The 20,445-nt window shown below is 34.6% G+C and overlaps 1 protein-coding gene across 2 annotated transcripts; it reads left to right on the top strand.

The window, feature by feature from the left end:
• On the top strand, positions 1,303-20,196 carry LOC109351195 (N-alpha-acetyltransferase 15, NatA auxiliary subunit-like). Of its 2 annotated transcripts, none has more exons than XM_019592572.1 (26): positions 1,303-1,480; positions 2,220-2,298; positions 2,466-2,548; positions 2,642-2,791; positions 3,447-3,562; positions 4,599-4,704; positions 5,061-5,132; positions 5,225-5,340; positions 6,136-6,268; positions 6,576-6,653; positions 6,739-6,792; positions 6,921-6,991; positions 7,637-7,691; positions 7,781-7,876; positions 12,582-12,710; positions 12,815-12,897; positions 12,987-13,217; positions 13,617-13,749; positions 13,822-13,929; positions 17,280-17,411; positions 17,624-17,680; positions 17,995-18,092; positions 18,216-18,274; positions 18,367-18,478; positions 18,965-19,041; positions 19,539-20,196. In XM_019592572.1, exons 1-26 carry the CDS (start codon positions 1,430-1,432, stop codon positions 19,748-19,750), a joined length of 2,691 nt encoding a protein of 896 aa, XP_019448117.1. In that variant the 5' UTR covers positions 1,303-1,429; the 3' UTR covers positions 19,751-20,196. The 2 variants fall into 2 exon arrangements, with proteins under 2 accessions (XP_019448117.1, XP_019448115.1); XM_019592570.1 differs by having other exon boundaries at positions 18,941-19,041.

The raw sequence follows: 20,445 nt of genomic DNA, 5'->3' as shown, positions 1-20,445 counted from the left end.
TTGGTTTTACTTACCAAATAATTCACACTGCAACCACTACAATCCACATCGTGATGGTCGCAATGATTGTGTGCAACCACAGTAACCACAATCATGACCGCAATCACAAACGCAACCATAATTTAAAACAGTGGTTATTAGAATTATAGTAGTGTCAATCCTTAGTGATACTAACAATAAGGTAGTACATTTTAAAACAAAATTCTCAAATCATGAAATGCATTTTTACTTTATTGAAAAATCGGATAAAATTATTTTAAAAAAGATGGTAAATTTTTTATCTCAATTTTTGTTTTACTTTGAAAATACAATATCAAAACCGAGTCATCAATTAACTATGACCCAAACAATATTATTTATTGGAAAGAGGTCTACTTAAACTATTAAAGGTCTATAAAATTGATGATTAGGATAAAGTAAGTGGATCTCCACTCTTGTTTATTTTATCAACCTACGACCTATAGCCCAAATACTAATTTTCATATTTTCTATATGCTTATTAAACCTATATCTTGAATAGCATTGGCAATTTGGGCCATGCCCATGGGGTTCGCTCGTCCGCATGTTTTGTGCAGGCAGAGCATCTGTCCTAAAATGTCCGTTCAACATGTCATTTTTGCCCACGAATATCTCAAACTTACAGGTAGGGCAGCCCACGAGCATCAATGAATATTAAAATAAAAAATTTGGTCGGTCAAATATGACAAAAGTAATTCATGTTCTCACCACTCAAGTACAATGTAGCATTTTTCCAAAATATAATATCTTATCAATTAACTGCATGTATGATTTATCCAAAACAAAGTATTATGTTTTATTTTGAATCGCATTGTGAGAGTGTGTATCCATCTATGATAACATGAATATACAATGTTTCAGCAGTGAAATAAAAAATAAGAAACAATATATAATATATTGTAATGTTCTATGTACAATATTATTTTTTGTTTTTTGTTTTTTAATTTAGGGGGACCGACAAGCCAAATCTGCTTAAGGTTAAGGCGGACAAAACATAATATTTCATGTACTACTTAAAAAAGGGAATGTTCATATCCGCCTTAATTTTAATGGACATTGCATGGACATGGCCTAGCGGCCCTAATTGCTAAAGCTAATCTTGAACCATGTTGATAGTTGGTTCTTAATTTTATTCACACCGAGTAATTATTAATTCTTAATTTTGAGATGTAATTTGGTAATTTTAGTATTGGAAGTGAAGTAAATAATGAAATAAAATAAAGATAAAAATATTATAGAACGAGATAAATTGAAAATTGAGTGAGTTTTCATGCTTCTTTGTGATAGGTATAGGGTTCTTGTAGCAGTTTGCAGAGTTGAACTTCTTATATAAAAACGCAAGCTACTTTTCCTTCATTCTTCTCTCTAAAACCTTCAGTATCAGTTCCGGCGCGTGTGCAACACAGTAACAATGGGTGCTTCTCTTCCTCCAAAAGAGGCCAATCTCTTCAAGCTTATTGTTGTAAGCAATTTTTCCAATTTATCTCTATTCAATTTCACGCTTTCTATTCCCTTTTCATCGATCCCACACTCTTTTGATTCCACAATCTTAAAACCCTAGTTTCTGTTACTATTATATCGGTTAATTAACTACGTTCAATATTAAATGGTTATTGGTTTTGACTGAGCTATGTCATTGACTTTCGGGGAGTACTATTGAATTTGAGTTTAGTTGTCAGTAGGATTTTGAGGGAATACCTTGCTTTGGATTTAAATATGTTGAGCAATGTTCTTTTTCCTACATACTTGTTCCAATTGAAGCAATGGATTTGAATTCTGGAGATAAATAGTTTTTTATTTTATTTCATGTAACTTTCAGATTTTCCATGCGGAATTATTCCGTCTAATAGCTATGTTTGAATGTTTTTTGTGTTTAGTTATTTTGACATTAAAAGAAAAGTGTATGCTGATAACCCCATGTATATAAATTTTAATCATCATGGTAATCGGGGAATTTGTGAGTAAATGAAGTATACCTTTGACTAATGTGTTTTGGTCTGAGAGGCAAGGATCTCAGTATCCTATAAGTAATCGAAGTATTGTCAACCTAAAAATTAGGCACTGGGAAAGCTTTGGATTAGTTGAAGTCCAAAGTGATTTTTTTGTATACCAAGATTCTCATACAAAAGAATAAAATATACTTTTGCTGCCGTTGGGTTACTGTTATGTGGAGCTTAATTTTATTGTTTGTCTTACCGCAGAAATCCTATGAAACCAAACAATACAAAAAGGGCCTCAAAGCAGCCGATGCCATTTTGAAAAAATTTCCAGATCACGGAGGTATACTTTTTTGGTGCTTGTTTTTCCTTGTCACGGAATATTTTTTCCTTAGTTCATTTGTTGTTTAAGTGAGTAACACAAAAAATGCTTCGTTAATCTTTTCGTAGACAATGCTTCCCTTTGACATTTTTCTGATTTATGTGATTGTTCTCCCTTTTGGTTGATAGAGACTTTATCAATGAAGGGTTTGACGTTGAATTGCATGGATCGTAAGTCTGAAGCATATGAACTTGTTCGCCAAGGGCTAAAGGTCTGCATTTCGTCTTTGATTTTATAGCAGTTATCAATCTTCCAATCATTTTGTTTGTCAGATGATCGAAGCTTAATTTTTGTTCTGGTGCAGAATGACCTTAAAAGTCATGTTTGCTGGCATGTTTTTGGTCTCCTTTACCGGTCAGACAGAGAATACAGGGAAGCAATCAAGTGCTACCGAAATGCACTGAGAATAGATCCGGACAATCTTGAAATATTACGTGACCTATCACTCTTACAGGTATCATATTATTTCATTTTGCTTCTTTTTGCTTTACTATAGAAAATTTTACGTTCATAATGGACTTTCTTCCATATCTTAATTTGTTTCGCTTCTATTTGGTTTATCACCTCTATCTGTAATTTGTGTGTTATCTTTCGTATACTGGCATGATCTATGACACTTACTGAATGTAAACAAGTTGGTTAATTTTGGAATTTGTTATGGAGTAAAGCAATGAACTTTGTCATTAACTGACAATGGTTGCTGTTTATGGTACTTTCTTTTATGTAACTGTAATTTCCTATCTAAGTTCGTTTATAACTCTTGCTGAAGTACTCAAGCTCACTTGTACAGTGGTACTTAAGTCAGAAATAAGAATGATACTGCTGTTTTGATGAATTTTCCAAATTGAAGATAAAGCTCTTGTACATTCTTGCTATAATTATTAGAGTCATTAAAAACAATGATGATGTTGGAAAAAATTCTCTCTGGTATCTTCAATGCATCATGAAAGGCCACATCATGGGATGGTGCCCCCACCATGTACTGGAGCAAGCAAATGTTTTACAGTGATAATGGACTGTGTATCACTTTTCATAACATACACAGCAGTGAATTAATTTTTAATGTATGTTTTTACACATTTGATGGTGCTTTTACTTATTACCGACAGGCACAAACGCGAGATTTAGCTGGCTTTGTTGAGACACGACAACAGCTTCTGACTCTCAAGTCAAACCATCGCATGAACTGGATTGGCTTTGCTGTTGCCCATCATTTAAACTCCAAGTATGATTTTGGTTTATATCAAATTAAATGGGTTATTCCTAATTTCCTATTGATGACAGCTTGATCTGCCTTTATATGAAATACTACCTGATCTCAGGGCCACCTTCTTTTATTTGCCTTTGTTTGTGCTGTTTTATTCTGTCGGTGCTTTTCAGATGATATAACCAACTGCTATATGGTTCTTCGCAAGAATTGTTTTTTTGCTACATAATAGGCCTTAAGGACCTGAGGTAGTGGTAGGGAGAGGATGTGGATCATTTCAAAACACTGTTATCCTTCTTTTATATCATAATAATGGGTTCCACAGAGAAATGATTTTGGTCTAAATTTGTTTTTATGTTAATGTGTGATCTTCAAAGCTTTTAATAGTTTTTGGAAATTAATTGTGGTGTTCTCATATTTATGATTTTGCTTTCTTGTGATGAATGGTGTTGGAATGGAAGTGGCTAATATTTAGTGTAAAAAACTGGTATCAAATATCTATAATACACATGTGAAGCTGTGAATCAAATTACGAATCGGAAGGTCAAATTTTCAAGTTAGAATAAGAATCATAAGGTTCATGACACTATTAAAAAAATAGCCTAAAATGCATATTATAATGTATGATTCAATCATTTAAAAAGTGAGTTATCAACATTCATGTCCAAATAACTCATAATTTACCTGGAAGTCATAATTTTGAACTCTAAAGTAAAGTAAGATTCAAGATGTACAGTCAAATAACTACAATTTCAAGAAAAGAAATCAATATTTTTTAGTTCATTTTGTGGCTTTCCCCTCCATTTATTTTTGTAGAAATATTGGCAAAAGGATGTAAATAAATCTTATCCCAGTAGTTTGTTGGATCGAGGATTGGACCTCACAAGTAGAGTTTTGGATCCAGTGTAATTTGAATTGCCCCAGAGTCCAATTATGGTTTGAGGCCTTGTATCCTGCTAGGACCCTAGTTTTTCTGTTATTGGTAGTTGTCGTTGACATGGCATAATTTTGTTCGTTTAGTAGTTGTTGTACTTACCTTATAAATATGAAACAGTGCATCAAAGGCAGTGGAAATCCTGGAAGCATATGAAGGGACCTTAGAAGATGATTTTCCTCCTGAAAATGAACGGTGTGAGCATGGGGAAATGCTTTTATATAAGGTCTTTTCCTCTGGCAAGCAACTACTTATGTTTCTTAATTAATGCATAATGCCTTTTCACGCTTTTTTGTTTCATGTAAATTTTGCCTAAGCTTTTGCTATAACATAATCGGATTTTGATTTTGTTTCTATCTTTCTTGTGATCTTTGCAAGTGTTGTTGTTGATAGTTTCTATCCGCTATGGTCACTATTTTGGATAACTCCTGGCTCTATTCAAATTGTACTTTGTTGAATGTGAATATCCAGGCTATCACTTCTACTCATGCATATTAAGGAATATGAAGTCATTATTATGGTTCAAATGCTAGTATTAATTTTACCCTGATACGGTGATTTTCTCCAAATATTTTTATCCAGATCTCTTTGTTAGAGGAATGTGGTTTTCTCGAGAGAGCTCTTGAGGAGTTGCACAAGAAGGAATTAGAAATTGTATGTATGTTTTACTTACCAAGGTAATTTGATAATGTAATGCATGAGACACATGGTATCATAATTTATTTCTAATAATGTCTTATTCTTAGGTCGATAAGCTTGAATATAAAGAACAAGAGGTTTCTCTTTTGGTGAAGCTTGGTCGCTTTGAAGAAGGCGAGAAATTGTACCGGTCATTACTTTCCATGAATCCTGACAATTATAGGTGATCTCTTTTGGCACTCAAAATTTAGGTTTGAATGTCTCCATTTGAAATTTTCTCCAGATGTATTCTTCTTCATTTGCTTCCACTATAACTGTTTCCTTTTCCCCTGATGGTTTCTTTGGCATAGATCTAGTTTCTATTTAAAATTGTCCGTGTAGAAAGGTTCTGTTTTACTAAGTTACTATGCTTCAAATAGTAAGATGAGATGTGTGATTGCCTATTTTTTCTCGGAGTAGTGTTTTGCATGATCTGTACTGTTGGTTATATCCCCTTTCACATCAACATGTAACATAAATGTATGTATTTTTTCTTTACTTGTCATAACCTTTTAATCTTGGTTTTTTTAAGTTTATCTAATATTTCATAGATGGAGGGATGGGTTTTGTTCTAAGGTTAGTTGAGGATTAATACATCTTGTCCTAATTTCTTCGAGAACTTATTTTTCATATTTTATTAATTAGCAACCAGTACAGAAGCATATAGTATAATTTTGGTTGAGATCCCTTAATAGTTGTTGTTTCATTTAGTTCTTTCTGGGTTGATAAACTTTTTATGTTGTATCTGGTTTGTCCAAGATATTGCTGACTTGTGGAAGCCAGAGAAAAATTTCACTTTATTTTGTTGTCCAGATACTACCACCAACATGTTTTGGGTTATACACTATTTAGTTCATTTTAAGATGTGCAATAATTATATATTAACTCCTTTTTCTGCTAAGCTGCTAGTATTTTATCTTGCTTATAGTCTTACTGACTCGTGGAAGCTAAGTATTTGTCTTTCATGCTCCATGCTCAGATATTATGAGGGCCTCCAAAAATGTGTTGGATTATATTCAGAAAATGGTCATTTTTCTCCAGATGAAATAGATCGGTTAGATGCCTTGTACAAAGCACTGAGGGAGCAATTTAAGTGGTCTTCTGCTGTTAAGGTAGGGTAGTGAACTCTTGTTAAGTATACTATAACCTTTATATCTTGTCATCAGGTTCGTGTATCACAAGATGGTGTATTTTAGTTTTCGTTTTCCTCCCTCTTATAGCCATTATATATAACTCTTCTTAGATTAGTGTGATTTCATCTTCCACTGATCCACAACACTACATTATGGATTAATTTTTGGGTTTCCTTTGATAAAAAATGTCGCTCTGCCAATGTTCTTCCCTTTTCAAAATGATTAGTACTATTTGAGGAGTTAATATTTGAAAATGAAATTCAGCCTACATTTCTTTTTTCGTCAGAGAATACCACTAGATTTTCTACAAGATGACAGATTTAAAGAAGCAGCAGATAGTTATATTCGGACTTTCCTGACTAAGGTATGCACAATTCCTTTTTGGTGTCATATTCTGCCTAGCTTACTATTTTCTAAATTAAATTGGAATTTCATTGTGTTGTTTCTAGGGAGTTCCATCTCTGTTCTCTGATCTTTCTTCTTTGTACAATCACCCTGGGAAGGTCAGTCTTTTTTACTTACATTCCACTGCTTACATATTTTGGGATGTGTTATTAGCCTGTTGTATATTACTATATTATGGCGGTAGAAAATACAGTTTCTGTGGGTCCTGATTTTTTTTCTTGTCCAGGCCGACATTTTGGAACGACTTATTCTTGAGTTAGAGAACTCAATTAGGACAACTGGTCAGTACCCCGGGAGGTAAGATATGCTGGTTAACGTCTGTTTCGTACCTCAGGAACTGTCATTAGGATTTTGGTAAAATTGCCAGCATGGAACTTTCTCTTTTAAACTTCTTTCCTTTGATCAAAATTGGTGCTGATGTTAATATATTATTTAGGAGTTTTCTTTTGGAATTGTATTACCCCCCTCTTAAATTTAGAATGTCAGGAAGTTTTATGTGAAGTCAACAGAACTTTTTTAGGAGGTTTTACTGAATTTTGCTTTAATAATATCCATACTCTCACCCTGTTAAACTTCTCCTCGATGGTTTTTGTGACTATTGTGACGGATTAGTATTGCTTTGCCACTAGTGAATCTCCTGGCCTATTTTTTATTTTCTCCATTCCCTATCTCTTGACTTTCTCTTGAATGAAAATAGCTAAATGCTGTGCCCATCTTATAACTTTATACAATAAGAAAATATTATTTGAAAGAATAGAAGGAATGCCCATCTCTGAGTAGGATAAGTCAAATTGGCTAAATATTTGTAAAAGGGAGCCATAAGCACAATGCTATTACATTACAATTCAATGGTAAATAGCATTATATTTTACAATGAAGTGTCGATGCTTTGCAGATCTTATCATGTACTTGATAACTCACCATTGTCTGTCTTTTGTACAGGGTTGAAAAGGAGCCTCCATCAACTCTTATGTGGACTTTGTTCTTGTTGGCTCAGGTTGGTGGCTATTTAGTTGATGGTTTTTAGATGCATTTGTATGGGTTCCTCCTTTTTTACTTTCACTCAGTGAATTTGTATTGGTGCAGCATTATGACAGGCGGGGCCAATATGAAACTGCTCTTTCAAAAATCAATGAGGCTATAGAACACACACCTACTGTCATTGATCTATATTCTGTCAAGGTTTGCTTATACTTCTAACTAGTTTTGTTCTTGTTTCTTGATTATTTCATTTCTCTGTTGTCCTTCTGTTGTATAAAAATGTCGTATTTCTGCAATGTAGAATCTGGTATTTATTTGCAAAACTTTTGGGCAAAACAGCAATTTGAAATAAACATTGGCCTTTTGTTTGGGATGTGGTGATTTTTTTGGCTGCTCTTTAAAGCTCCTCACACGGGCTTTTTAGTGGTATTTCTTTGTTAGGAGGGATTGATGTGCTTTGTTGCATAGCCCTTTTGATTCGCTTTCGGTGTTTCCTTTTGTTTTCTCTTTCTCTCTGTAATCTTCTATTTTCTATTTTAAAAAAGGGTGACCTAATGTACATGGTTCTCATCTTGTGTGGTCTAGGGAGGGTAGATGTGTGTAGTTTTACCTCCGCGTGCATAGAGACTGTTTTCAAGATTTGAACCTGTGACTTCTTGGTCACTAAGCAAGAACCTTACCATTGAGCTGAGGCTCACCCTTATTCTATTTTCTAGTTTAATCACTTCTTAATCTAAAAAAATGCTTTTGGCTCATCTACTACATGAAGCATTATTTCGAAAAGCTCAGCTACCAGATATTATTTTATTTTTTCAGTACAAAAACATATAAACTTAAGACAATATAAGAAAAAGTATTCTATGTTTGACACAATAAACTAATTTCTAAGTATTGAAAATATAGGCGACATAAGAAAACATGCATAATTTTATTTTAATTTTGAAAAATCATGGTTTCTGATAATATCATAAAAAAACTACTCAAACACCATGCAGCAAAGTCACCCAGAGTTTGTACCACAAAAAAAAGTCACCCATAGTGCATATAATCTACTCTAGTTATTAGAGGTTAAAAGATTTAGGAGTTTGGAAAGGAGAGTTTGTACTTAAAAAATTGGTTCAAATGTAGTAAAAATTTATAAAATAACTGCTTGGCTGTTTGAGGAGGGAGTTTTTATTGTCTATAATATTGAGGCAAATTAAATGATCGGATCACTAGTCATCCGAGTGTGTTTGACTGTTTGAGACCGCAGATGAGGGAAAGTGAGCTAGTGCATAAGTTTGAATTACTGGTGACTAGTGGCTTGCCCTAACAAGTGAATAGCATATAGAAAAGCATGTTGAAGGATTGTTGAATGTCTATGAAATTTGAATAACAGAGTCGGATACTGAAGCATGCTGGTGATTTGGCTGCTGCTGCTGCAGAGTAGTGTTTTGCATGATCTGTACTGTTGGTTATATCCCCTTTCACATCAACATGTAACATAAATGTATGTATTTTTTCTTTACTTGTCATAACCTTTTAATCTTGGTTTTTTTAAGTTTATCTAATATTTCATAGATGGAGGGATGGGTTTTGTTCTAAGGTTAGTTGAGGATTAATACATCTTGTCCTAATTTCTTCGAGAACTTATTTTTCATATTTTATTAATTAGCAACCAGTACAGAAGCATATAGTATAATTTTGGTTGAGATCCCTTAATAGTTGTTGTTTCATTTAGTTCTTTCTGGGTTGATAAACTTTTTATGTTGTATCTGGTTTGTCCAAGATATTGCTGACTTGTGGAAGCCAGAGAAAAATTTCACTTTATTTTGTTGTCCAGATACTACCACCAACATGTTTTGGGTTATACACTATTTAGTTCATTTTAAGATGTGCAATAATTATATATTAACTCCTTTTTCTGCTAAGCTGCTAGTATTTTATCTTGCTTATAGTCTTACTGACTCGTGGAAGCTAAGTATTTGTCTTTCATGCTCCATGCTCAGATATTATGAGGGCCTCCAAAAATGTGTTGGATTATATTCAGAAAATGGTCATTTTTCTCCAGATGAAATAGATCGGTTAGATGCCTTGTACAAAGCACTGAGGGAGCAATTTAAGTGGTCTTCTGCTGTTAAGGTAGGGTAGTGAACTCTTGTTAAGTATACTATAACCTTTATATCTTGTCATCAGGTTCGTGTATCACAAGATGGTGTATTTTAGTTTTCGTTTTCCTCCCTCTTATAGCCATTATATATAACTCTTCTTAGATTAGTGTGATTTCATCTTCCACTGATCCACAACACTACATTATGGATTAATTTTTGGGTTTCCTTTGATAAAAAATGTCGCTCTGCCAATGTTCTTCCCTTTTCAAAATGATTAGTACTATTTGAGGAGTTAATATTTGAAAATGAAATTCAGCCTACATTTCTTTTTTCGTCAGAGAATACCACTAGATTTTCTACAAGATGACAGATTTAAAGAAGCAGCAGATAGTTATATTCGGACTTTCCTGACTAAGGTATGCACAATTCCTTTTTGGTGTCATATTCTGCCTAGCTTACTATTTTCTAAATTAAATTGGAATTTCATTGTGTTGTTTCTAGGGAGTTCCATCTCTGTTCTCTGATCTTTCTTCTTTGTACAATCACCCTGGGAAGGTCAGTCTTTTTTACTTACATTCCACTGCTTACATATTTTGGGATGTGTTATTAGCCTGTTGTATATTACTATATTATGGCGGTAGAAAATACAGTTTCTGTGGGTCCTGATTTTTTTTCTTGTCCAGGCCGACATTTTGGAACGACTTATTCTTGAGTTAGAGAACTCAATTAGGACAACTGGTCAGTACCCCGGGAGGTAAGATATGCTGGTTAACGTCTGTTTCGTACCTCAGGAACTGTCATTAGGATTTTGGTAAAATTGCCAGCATGGAACTTTCTCTTTTAAACTTCTTTCCTTTGATCAAAATTGGTGCTGATGTTAATATATTATTTAGGAGTTTTCTTTTGGAATTGTATTACCCCCCTCTTAAATTTAGAATGTCAGGAAGTTTTATGTGAAGTCAACAGAACTTTTTTAGGAGGTTTTACTGAATTTTGCTTTAATAATATCCATACTCTCACCCTGTTAAACTTCTCCTCGATGGTTTTTGTGACTATTGTGACGGATTAGTATTGCTTTGCCACTAGTGAATCTCCTGGCCTATTTTTTATTTTCTCCATTCCCTATCTCTTGACTTTCTCTTGAATGAAAATAGCTAAATGCTGTGCCCATCTTATAACTTTATACAATAAGAAAATATTATTTGAAAGAATAGAAGGAATGCCCATCTCTGAGTAGGATAAGTCAAATTGGCTAAATATTTGTAAAAGGGAGCCATAAGCACAATGCTATTACATTACAATTCAATGGTAAATAGCATTATATTTTACAATGAAGTGTCGATGCTTTGCAGATCTTATCATGTACTTGATAACTCACCATTGTCTGTCTTTTGTACAGGGTTGAAAAGGAGCCTCCATCAACTCTTATGTGGACTTTGTTCTTGTTGGCTCAGGTTGGTGGCTATTTAGTTGATGGTTTTTAGATGCATTTGTATGGGTTCCTCCTTTTTTACTTTCACTCAGTGAATTTGTATTGGTGCAGCATTATGACAGGCGGGGCCAATATGAAACTGCTCTTTCAAAAATCAATGAGGCTATAGAACACACACCTACTGTCATTGATCTATATTCTGTCAAGGTTTGCTTATACTTCTAACTAGTTTTGTTCTTGTTTCTTGATTATTTCATTTCTCTGTTGTCCTTCTGTTGTATAAAAATGTCGTATTTCTGCAATGTAGAATCTGGTATTTATTTGCAAAACTTTTGGGCAAAACAGCAATTTGAAATAAACATTGGCCTTTTGTTTGGGATGTGGTGATTTTTTTGGCTGCTCTTTAAAGCTCCTCACACGGGCTTTTTAGTGGTATTTCTTTGTTAGGAGGGATTGATGTGCTTTGTTGCATAGCCCTTTTGATTCGCTTTCGGTGTTTCCTTTTGTTTTCTCTTTCTCTCTGTAATCTTCTATTTTCTATTTTAAAAAAGGGTGACCTAATGTACATGGTTCTCATCTTGTGTGGTCTAGGGAGGGTAGATGTGTGTAGTTTTACCTCCGCGTGCATAGAGACTGTTTTCAAGATTTGAACCTGTGACTTCTTGGTCACTAAGCAAGAACCTTACCATTGAGCTGAGGCTCACCCTTATTCTATTTTCTAGTTTAATCACTTCTTAATCTAAAAAAATGCTTTTGGCTCATCTACTACATGAAGCATTATTTCGAAAAGCTCAGCTACCAGATATTATTTTATTTTTTCAGTACAAAAACATATAAACTTAAGACAATATAAGAAAAAGTATTCTATGTTTGACACAATAAACTAATTTCTAAGTATTGAAAATATAGGCGACATAAGAAAACATGCATAATTTTATTTTAATTTTGAAAAATCATGGTTTCTGATAATATCATAAAAAAACTACTCAAACACCATGCAGCAAAGTCACCCAGAGTTTGTACCACAAAAAAAAGTCACCCATAGTGCATATAATCTACTCTAGTTATTAGAGGTTAAAAGATTTAGGAGTTTGGAAAGGAGAGTTTGTACTTAAAAAATTGGTTCAAATGTAGTAAAAATTTATAAAATAACTGCTTGGCTGTTTGAGGAGGGAGTTTTTATTGTCTATAATATTGAGGCAAATTAAATGATCGGATCACTAGTCATCCGAGTGTGTTTGACTGTTTGAGACCGCAGATGAGGGAAAGTGAGCTAGTGCATAAGTTTGAATTACTGGTGACTAGTGGCTTGCCCTAACAAGTGAATAGCATATAGAAAAGCATGTTGAAGGATTGTTGAATGTCTATGAAATTTGAATAACAGAGTCGGATACTGAAGCATGCTGGTGATTTGGCTGCTGCTGCTGCATTAGCAGATGAAGCTAGGTGTATGGATCTTGCTGATCGTTATGTTAATAGTGAATGCGTTAAGCGTATGCTGCAGGCTGATCAGGTTTTATCTATTTGTATTTCATTCACATTTAAGCGCTGTAATGTGTGTAGTTTTCTCTATTTTCTTTTTTGACTCATTTCTTTGTCTTTTCCCTTGACACGCAGGTGGATTTGGCCGAAAAAACTGCTGTGTTGTTCACAAAAGAAGGGGATCAGCACACCAATCTCCATGATATGCAGTGCATGTGGTCTGTATATAATGATGTGCAATATTCTGTTCTGTCCTAGTGATATTGTGGTTCGATTTTGTAACACTTGTAATATCTATCTTTGCAAGGTATGAGCTTGCCTCTGCTGAAAGCTATTACCGACAAGGCGATCTTGGATTAGCTCTCAAGAAATTTCTAGCAGTGGAGAAGCATTATGCAGATATCTCCGAAGATCAATTTGATTTTCATTCATACTGCTTAAGGAAAATGACATTGCGCACATATGTAGAAATGCTCAAGTTTCAAGACCGATTGCACTCACACACATATTTTCGTAAAGCAGCTGCTGGAGCTATCAGGTGAATATATGTTGTCTTTATTGATGTGCTGCATAGTTTGGTCCAACACTGTATTTGTGGGTTCTGTTCATTGATGGAAGTTCATATCCGTTTTCCTACACTTGGGGTGCAAAATGTATCGGGAAACTGAGCAGTGCTGTGTATTATTACTAATTTATTTTATTATTATTATTTGTGTCTCAGTCCTTGTGAGTCCAAGGCTTTTTTCACTTATATATCAATTTTAGTATGGGATTATAACTTTATGGCCTAAAAACAGCACTGCTTTAGGACTTCCATAATAGTTCACAGTAAATTAATGTAAGCAAGTGTCATTTTATTAAAGTATTAGTCTCAAGTGTGAGATGATTTTCAGATCTTCTATTTATGATCTCAAGCTTGTAATGTTTTGAGCTGCAGATGTTATATTAAACTGCATGATTCTCCTCCAAAGTCAACGACTGAGGAAGATGATGAAGCGTCCAAGTTGCTTCCTTCTCAGAAAAGGAAACTGAGGCAAAAACAGAGAAAGGCAGAAGCAAGAGCTAAGAAAGTAAATATAATTTCTATAGCTTCTATGGAGCTTCTTGCTGGAAAGTATTCATGCTATTGTTTTCTTTTTTAGGAGGCAGAAGAAAAAAATGAAGAATTCAGCGCTAGTGGGCCATCAAAGTCTGGGAAACGGCTTGCAAAACCTGTTGATCCTGATCCACGTGGGGAAACGTTGTTGCAGGTTAAATTTCAAACCGTTCATTGCAATTGAGATTCTTAAATTTTAACTCCATGTCTAATACTAAGACCTATTTGAAGTTTCATTTAGTGTGCAAAATGAAACTTTATCTTTGAATTCATGTTCAATATGAATACAATCTGCCAAAACCCAACCTTCCCAAAAGTTTAATATGTTAGGTGAAGGCTCGTGAATTTTTTTATTTCTTTAACACGTTCGCTCATGCAAGAAAGAGCCCATTGGGCTTGAAGCATGTATTGTACATTATATATGTACTCTACCTTGTGTTTCATCTTTTTTTATGAGAATGGGTGGCAAGAATTGAACTATTGACATTTTGGCTATAACAGCTGTGGTATCGTTTTAAGAACCAATTCTTTGTAAAATTAAGATGTTAGGTGAAGGCTTGTGAAAGGTTTTATTGTATCTCTTACAAATCCCCATTTGTTTCAAATACGGACCCTCAAACAATGTTCTGGATACTATTCTGATTGTTTGGCCAGAGATATTCTTCCCATGCTAATCACAGTTATAGTGTTGCGAAGCCCTATCTCATGAGTTATGACTTGATAGGGTAACAGTATGCAAATATATATTCATTATGTAAATTTGACTAGCAATATTCATTATGTTTCTTTGAGGTCTATAAGCCTTCAATAAAATCCTTCAATAAAATGATAATATAGCCCTTCAATCAACTAGGTTTCTTATACATAAAATGCTATATTTTATGCTTTAACAGTTTCATCAATGTGTATGGCATAAGTAAAAAACTATTAACATCAAAATAGTTGATGAAAGTTTTGGTTTGTCAAACATAATAATTCTAACATCTAAATGTTTATGTATTAGGGAATAAACCTTAGTTTAGTTAGGCTTAAGCTCATAGTTGTTGAAGCGAACTGAATCTGTTACCTAAGCTAGACTAGAACTGACTCTATATATAAAGTTGCTTATCTCTTTCTCTCTGAGGTAGTTATCTTTACATGGTCTCACGACCCCTATATGACTAGCGCTGATGACCCTGGTTCTCATGGCACCACCACTCTGTTTTTCGATTCTTCTTCAACCGCTGTTATTCCTCTTCGTTCTTCTCTGATTCTCACCCTTCCTCTTCCTTCAACTAAGCTCACTCAAAATAGTTACCTACTCTGTAGCCAAGACATTGAATTAGTCTTCAGATTGAATCGAGTTGAACGATTCATTTTCATTCTTGAAATTCATAAACAATTTCCCAATGAGGAAGATCGTGTCAATCATAGCGTTAATCCAGCATTTTTGAGCTGGGATGAACATGATCACATGATCTTCTCTGGGCTTCTGAACACTCTCTCTGAGGATCTTCAACCTCGTGTTGTTGGATGCAAACACTCTTGGCAGTTAAGGCAAGAGATCAACAAGTATTGCCAAGCTCAGACGAAGTGCATAGCAGACAGCGCCGTTTGCAACTTCGTTCTATCACAAAAGGATCCAATTGTATATCTGAGTACTTCACGTGGATAAAGGTGATTGTTGACTCTCTGATTTCTATTAGATCCCCAATTTCTCAGGCAGAACATGTTGACTTTATCCCAAATGGACTCTCTGAGGAGTTTCAACTAGTGATCATCTCTGTTGAAAATCAGAACAAGATTCCAACTGTTAATGCTCTTCAGTCCTTTCTTCTCATCTTTGAGGCTCAACTTGAGCGTAACCGCAATCAATCAATTTCTGATGTGATGTTGGTTAATCTTGTACAAAATCTCTCCGATCTCAGGCACCCATGTCGTCAATGATGCCTTATAGTCCAATGAGTTCTACTTCCTCCACCACCATTTTTGCAGCTTTGTGCTGATGCGTCTTTCTCAGGCTTTCATGGTGGTGGCGATTATTGTGGTGGTTTCCTTGCTGTTAGAGGTTTGTTCACATGGTAGCTGGTTTTCTCTGCGAGGAGGCATATATTTTTGTGAGTATTGTCAACGATTTGGGCATGATAGATCATTTGGCTATTATGCACCGCCTAGTTTTCGTGCATCGTACTATCACTACAATGGTGCACCACAGAGTTTTGGACTGTATCATTATTCTGCCTATCCTGGTGTGCCATTGGTCCGCCTTACTTCAAAGACAAATATGTGGTTTCTTCTATGGTTTTGGATCTTCCCAGGCTCCTTCTGGCTCTGCCACGTACGTGGTTTTGGCCTATCTGGTTCAGGAGCCACTCATAATTTAACCTCAAGTCCGAACCTTGTGCAAGAGCTAGTGAAACAATTCTCTGCTGATCAGATCTTCATGGGTAATGGCATCAAAATTTCTATCAAAGCATGTGGACATTCTATACTCTATCCTTCTACTACTCCTAGTATTGCTTTATCTCTTAATAATCTTCTACTTGTCCCATCTATCACTATAAATCTTCTTAGTGTATCTAAGTTTGCAAGCGATAATTCATGCCACTTTGAGTTTCATCCTAACCATTATGTTGTTAAATCTCATGGTTCTGATCATGTTTTGCTAAGAGATAATTGTTCATGTTAGAATATATGGAAATTATCTCATTATATTGTTACTGTATCTTTAGAATATTTTAGAGTATCCAACATGCTTGCTTAGGATTCATTTCTTATTCATATTCCCTGATTGTTCCTATTATAATTAGGACTAGGAGTTTACTATTAGCATAAATATGATTATTGGTTTGTCTTTTGTATCACATTATCATCACCTCAAATTAGGGGTGAGCAAGATCCGGCCCTACCCGTATCACATTGTCTTTTGTTCCTATTATAAATTTGATTGGGTCTAGGGCCGTCAAAAAATAGACTCAGTCAATATTTAAGGCCGGGTAGGGACCAAGCATGACCCGACTCGTCCCGTCCCATGGTCACTCGCTCATCATGTTTGTATGTGTTTTTATTCAAATGCGTATTGAGTAATGATATCCTTTTGGTCGAAAGAATCATTTATTCTTTAATTTTTCCATAATATATACATGATTAATAATATATATACATATATCATTTTATATATCAAACTACATATTCATAATAATAAATAATACTGAGAAGTCTTTATCTAAAATGAGTATGCATTATTTAATCGGGTTTAGGGTTGGGTCAGGTTTAAAGGCTGATCCGGTCGCTATTTAGGGTCGGGTTAGCTTCGGGTCTGGGTTAAAAAAAAGTGGCCCAACCAATATCTAGGGCCGGGTAAGGACAAGCCTTAACCCGGCCCAACCCGGCCCATGCTCACCCCTACCTCAAATCAATATCATATTAGCTTTAGAAATATTCTCTTCTTTCCTCCTTCCCTACCAAAAACCATTTACTTAAGACTGATATTATCCTGTTCTTTGTTTGGTTTTTCATGTTTAGGTTAAAGATCCATTATCCGAAGCCACAAAATACTTGAAGTTGCTGCAGAAACATTCACCTGATTCATTGGAGACACACTTGCTCTCTTTTGAATTATATATGAGAAAACAGAAGGTTTTGCTTGCCTTCCAGGTATTAATATGTTAAATGAAGAGCCTAGAAACTTTTTTGTCTAGAATCTTATTCATGGTTTTGTGTTGTTACTTTATGCCAATTCTGGCTGATTATTTGAACATTTCTACATTTATTTTGCACATCTCAATAAGGTTATATTTCGCTCTATCATTTCAGAATATGATGCCAGACCAGATAATTTGTTTTGTTCTGTCTCTTTTGACTTGTAGGCTGTAAAGCAGTTGCTGAGGTTGGATGCTGAACATCCAGATTCTCATCGTTGCCTGGTATGGTACTTCTTCTGAGGAACAAATCAACTTCATCTTAATAGGATTTGAAAGTTTAGGTTTTTAAAATTTATCAATATCAAAACAATACACAATAGTGTCTGATGTTCTGCTGCTTCAAGTAATTTTAATATTTAGCCTGTTACAAAATCAGATAATCAAATGGAAACTATTTAGCCTGTTACCTCTCGTCTTTGTTATGTTCTTAATTTTTAGGATGTATTGTCTGTACTATTCTTGTAATTTCTTCCTCCCCTTGCAAGTAAAAGCATTCTCTTTCTGTTGTCCTTAATTTGTAAGTGCATATATTGCAGATTAAATTCTTCCATAAAGTGGGATCCATCAATGCACCTGTGACGGACACTGAGAAACTCATTTGGGGTGTCTTAGAAGCTGAGCGTCAAACTATTAGGTTCTCTTCTATGGTGCAATTATTCAAATTTTCTTCTTTCGTTGTCTTTTGGAGGGCTTTCTATACATTTTTTTTATCAATTTATGTTTTATTTCTAACTTGCTAAGGGTTATTCTTATGTAGTCAGCTGCATGGGAAATCTTTGTTTGAGGCTAATAACTCTTTCCTTGAAAAACATAAAGGTTACTGTCAGCATTATCATGAACTTTTGTTGATGAAACATATATCATGTTTTATTCTAAGGTTTCTTATTTTGTTTCCCTCTTCTTCACAGATTCTTTGACGCATAGAGCTGCTTTTGGAGAAATGTTGTACATTTTGGATCCCAACAGAAGGTCTGAGGCTGTCCAGTTGATTGAAGGGTCAAGAAATAATGTTGTGCAAAGGTAATGTCTAAAGTTCCATGCTATTAAGCACCAAAGAAAGACGAAACTTACTCCCTTCTGTGTCGTCTTCAAGTTTGTTTGTCTTTAAAAAGCTCTTGATGCATGGCTGTATGTGTTGGATTAGGAAAGTTTCATATTTCACAGCTCTAGTATGGCTTGACATGTCTCAACATGTCTCTATGATTGAAAAGCTTACTCGAAAAAAACTAAGCATATTAATGAGAAACTATATTAGAAAAATATTTTGAAAAATGATGAAATTAAGTATAATTGAAAAATTCAAAAGTAATATGTGTATGTTGAATATTTCCGAGTCTTCTGTGTCTTTCTTTATTGTCAGTACTGTCTGTGTGTGCTTCATAGGGTTTTATCTTGGTTATCCACCTTTCCAGATTCAATTTTGCCTTCCTAATCCTAATATGAACAATGGTAGTATTGAACCATGCAATATTTTTTTGTCAGAAATGGAGCACCCGGACAGATCAGCGAATGGAAACTTAAAGACTGTATTGCAGTTCATAAACTTCTTGGAACAGTGCTTGTTGATCAGGATGCGGCACTGAGTAAGTACAATTGGGACTATGAAATGAGCTTTTTTGTTGGTGCTTCCTGAAATAATGTGTATCTAGATTTATATTCCTTTTCAAAAGTTCTCTTGTTGGAGATTAAAATCTCTACTAATTGCTCTTAAGGAGAACAACATTTTCTAGAAAGGAAAAATATGAACAAAATAAAAATGGTTCTTTAAAGGGCAAAAGCATTGTTTAATTATTTTTAATCTTTTGCCATTTATATTGGTTTTGGTTCTGACTTAACATTTCTGGGTTTCTTCCTTTATAACAAAGGGGAATTTTCATGTGTTATTTTCAACAAATATTTTTACGAAAATGTGAGTTACACTTATTTTCTCCTTCGAAACGTTAATGCATTTTCTGTTATGTTAACATGGACCTTTTAATGGTGCATCACAAGAACCTCTCATGTCTTCAGTAATTGGTTTTGTCATACATATCTTGTATCATGATGTATATAAATTTCGAAATGGTTAATTTTCTTGCAGGATGGAAAGTGTGCTGCGCAGAGATTTTCTCCTACTCTACATACTTTGAGGGCAGCAACAGCTCTGCCTCTCCAAACTCTGTTCTGAATCAGATATGCAAGAGCACGGAAAACGGGAGTGCTAACCATTTGGTGGTTGATCATAAGGAGGAGTCAGTCATATCAAATGGGAAACTAGAGGCATTTAAAGATCTCACTATCTCACAAAATTGAACACATGCTAAAACACTTACCGAGTTACGATGTTCGGTAAACCAACCTGCATTTGAATCCCCTCCAAACAATTAGGTTGCAGTTCCCAGCAAGGGCTATACTGAACTTTGGCGCAGGTTATATATCAAATTATGACACAAGTCGCCGCTATATTTTTTTCTTTGCATGATAACCCTCCAAACTGATGTATTCCCTTGCAAATATGTATAATTTATGTTTTAGGGTTGGATTTTTTTATTTTTGCTCACCCATATTTTCCTGAGATGTATAATTTTTTATACTATTTAGGTTGCAGGGAGAGACATAAATTTTAAGTTTCTGGTCCTGCATTCAGCCAGCATAGCATGTATGCACTGATATCATGTACTTCAGTTTTGCATCAGAATCCATACACATTTATGTGAAAACTCTGATGTTGAGTTCTAGTAATGGTTAAGAAGACAATTTTGAAGGAGTTTTGACTCAAAAAACATTACAAACTAGTGTTACAAAACATGAAATAGTTTTCAATTAAAAGATGCCATATTTAATGTTTATTTAGTAAAACATTTTGTCTAAGCTTTGGTTATTTAATTGAATGAAGAAAACATACAATGCTGAAAATTGAAAGCAAAGGTAAGTACATAATACATAGTAGATGTGGCACGTACATTACGCACTGATTGGTAATAAAACTTAATGTAAATAAAGGTGCT

This window comes from Lupinus angustifolius, chromosome LG06 (assembly GCF_001865875.1).
Source record: "Lupinus angustifolius cultivar Tanjil chromosome LG06, LupAngTanjil_v1.0, whole genome shotgun sequence".
NCBI classification, from domain to species: Eukaryota; Viridiplantae; Streptophyta; class Magnoliopsida; order Fabales; family Fabaceae; genus Lupinus; species Lupinus angustifolius.
The sequence above is the reverse complement of the archived record's forward strand: the minus strand, read 5'-3'. Positions and strand labels throughout refer to the sequence as shown.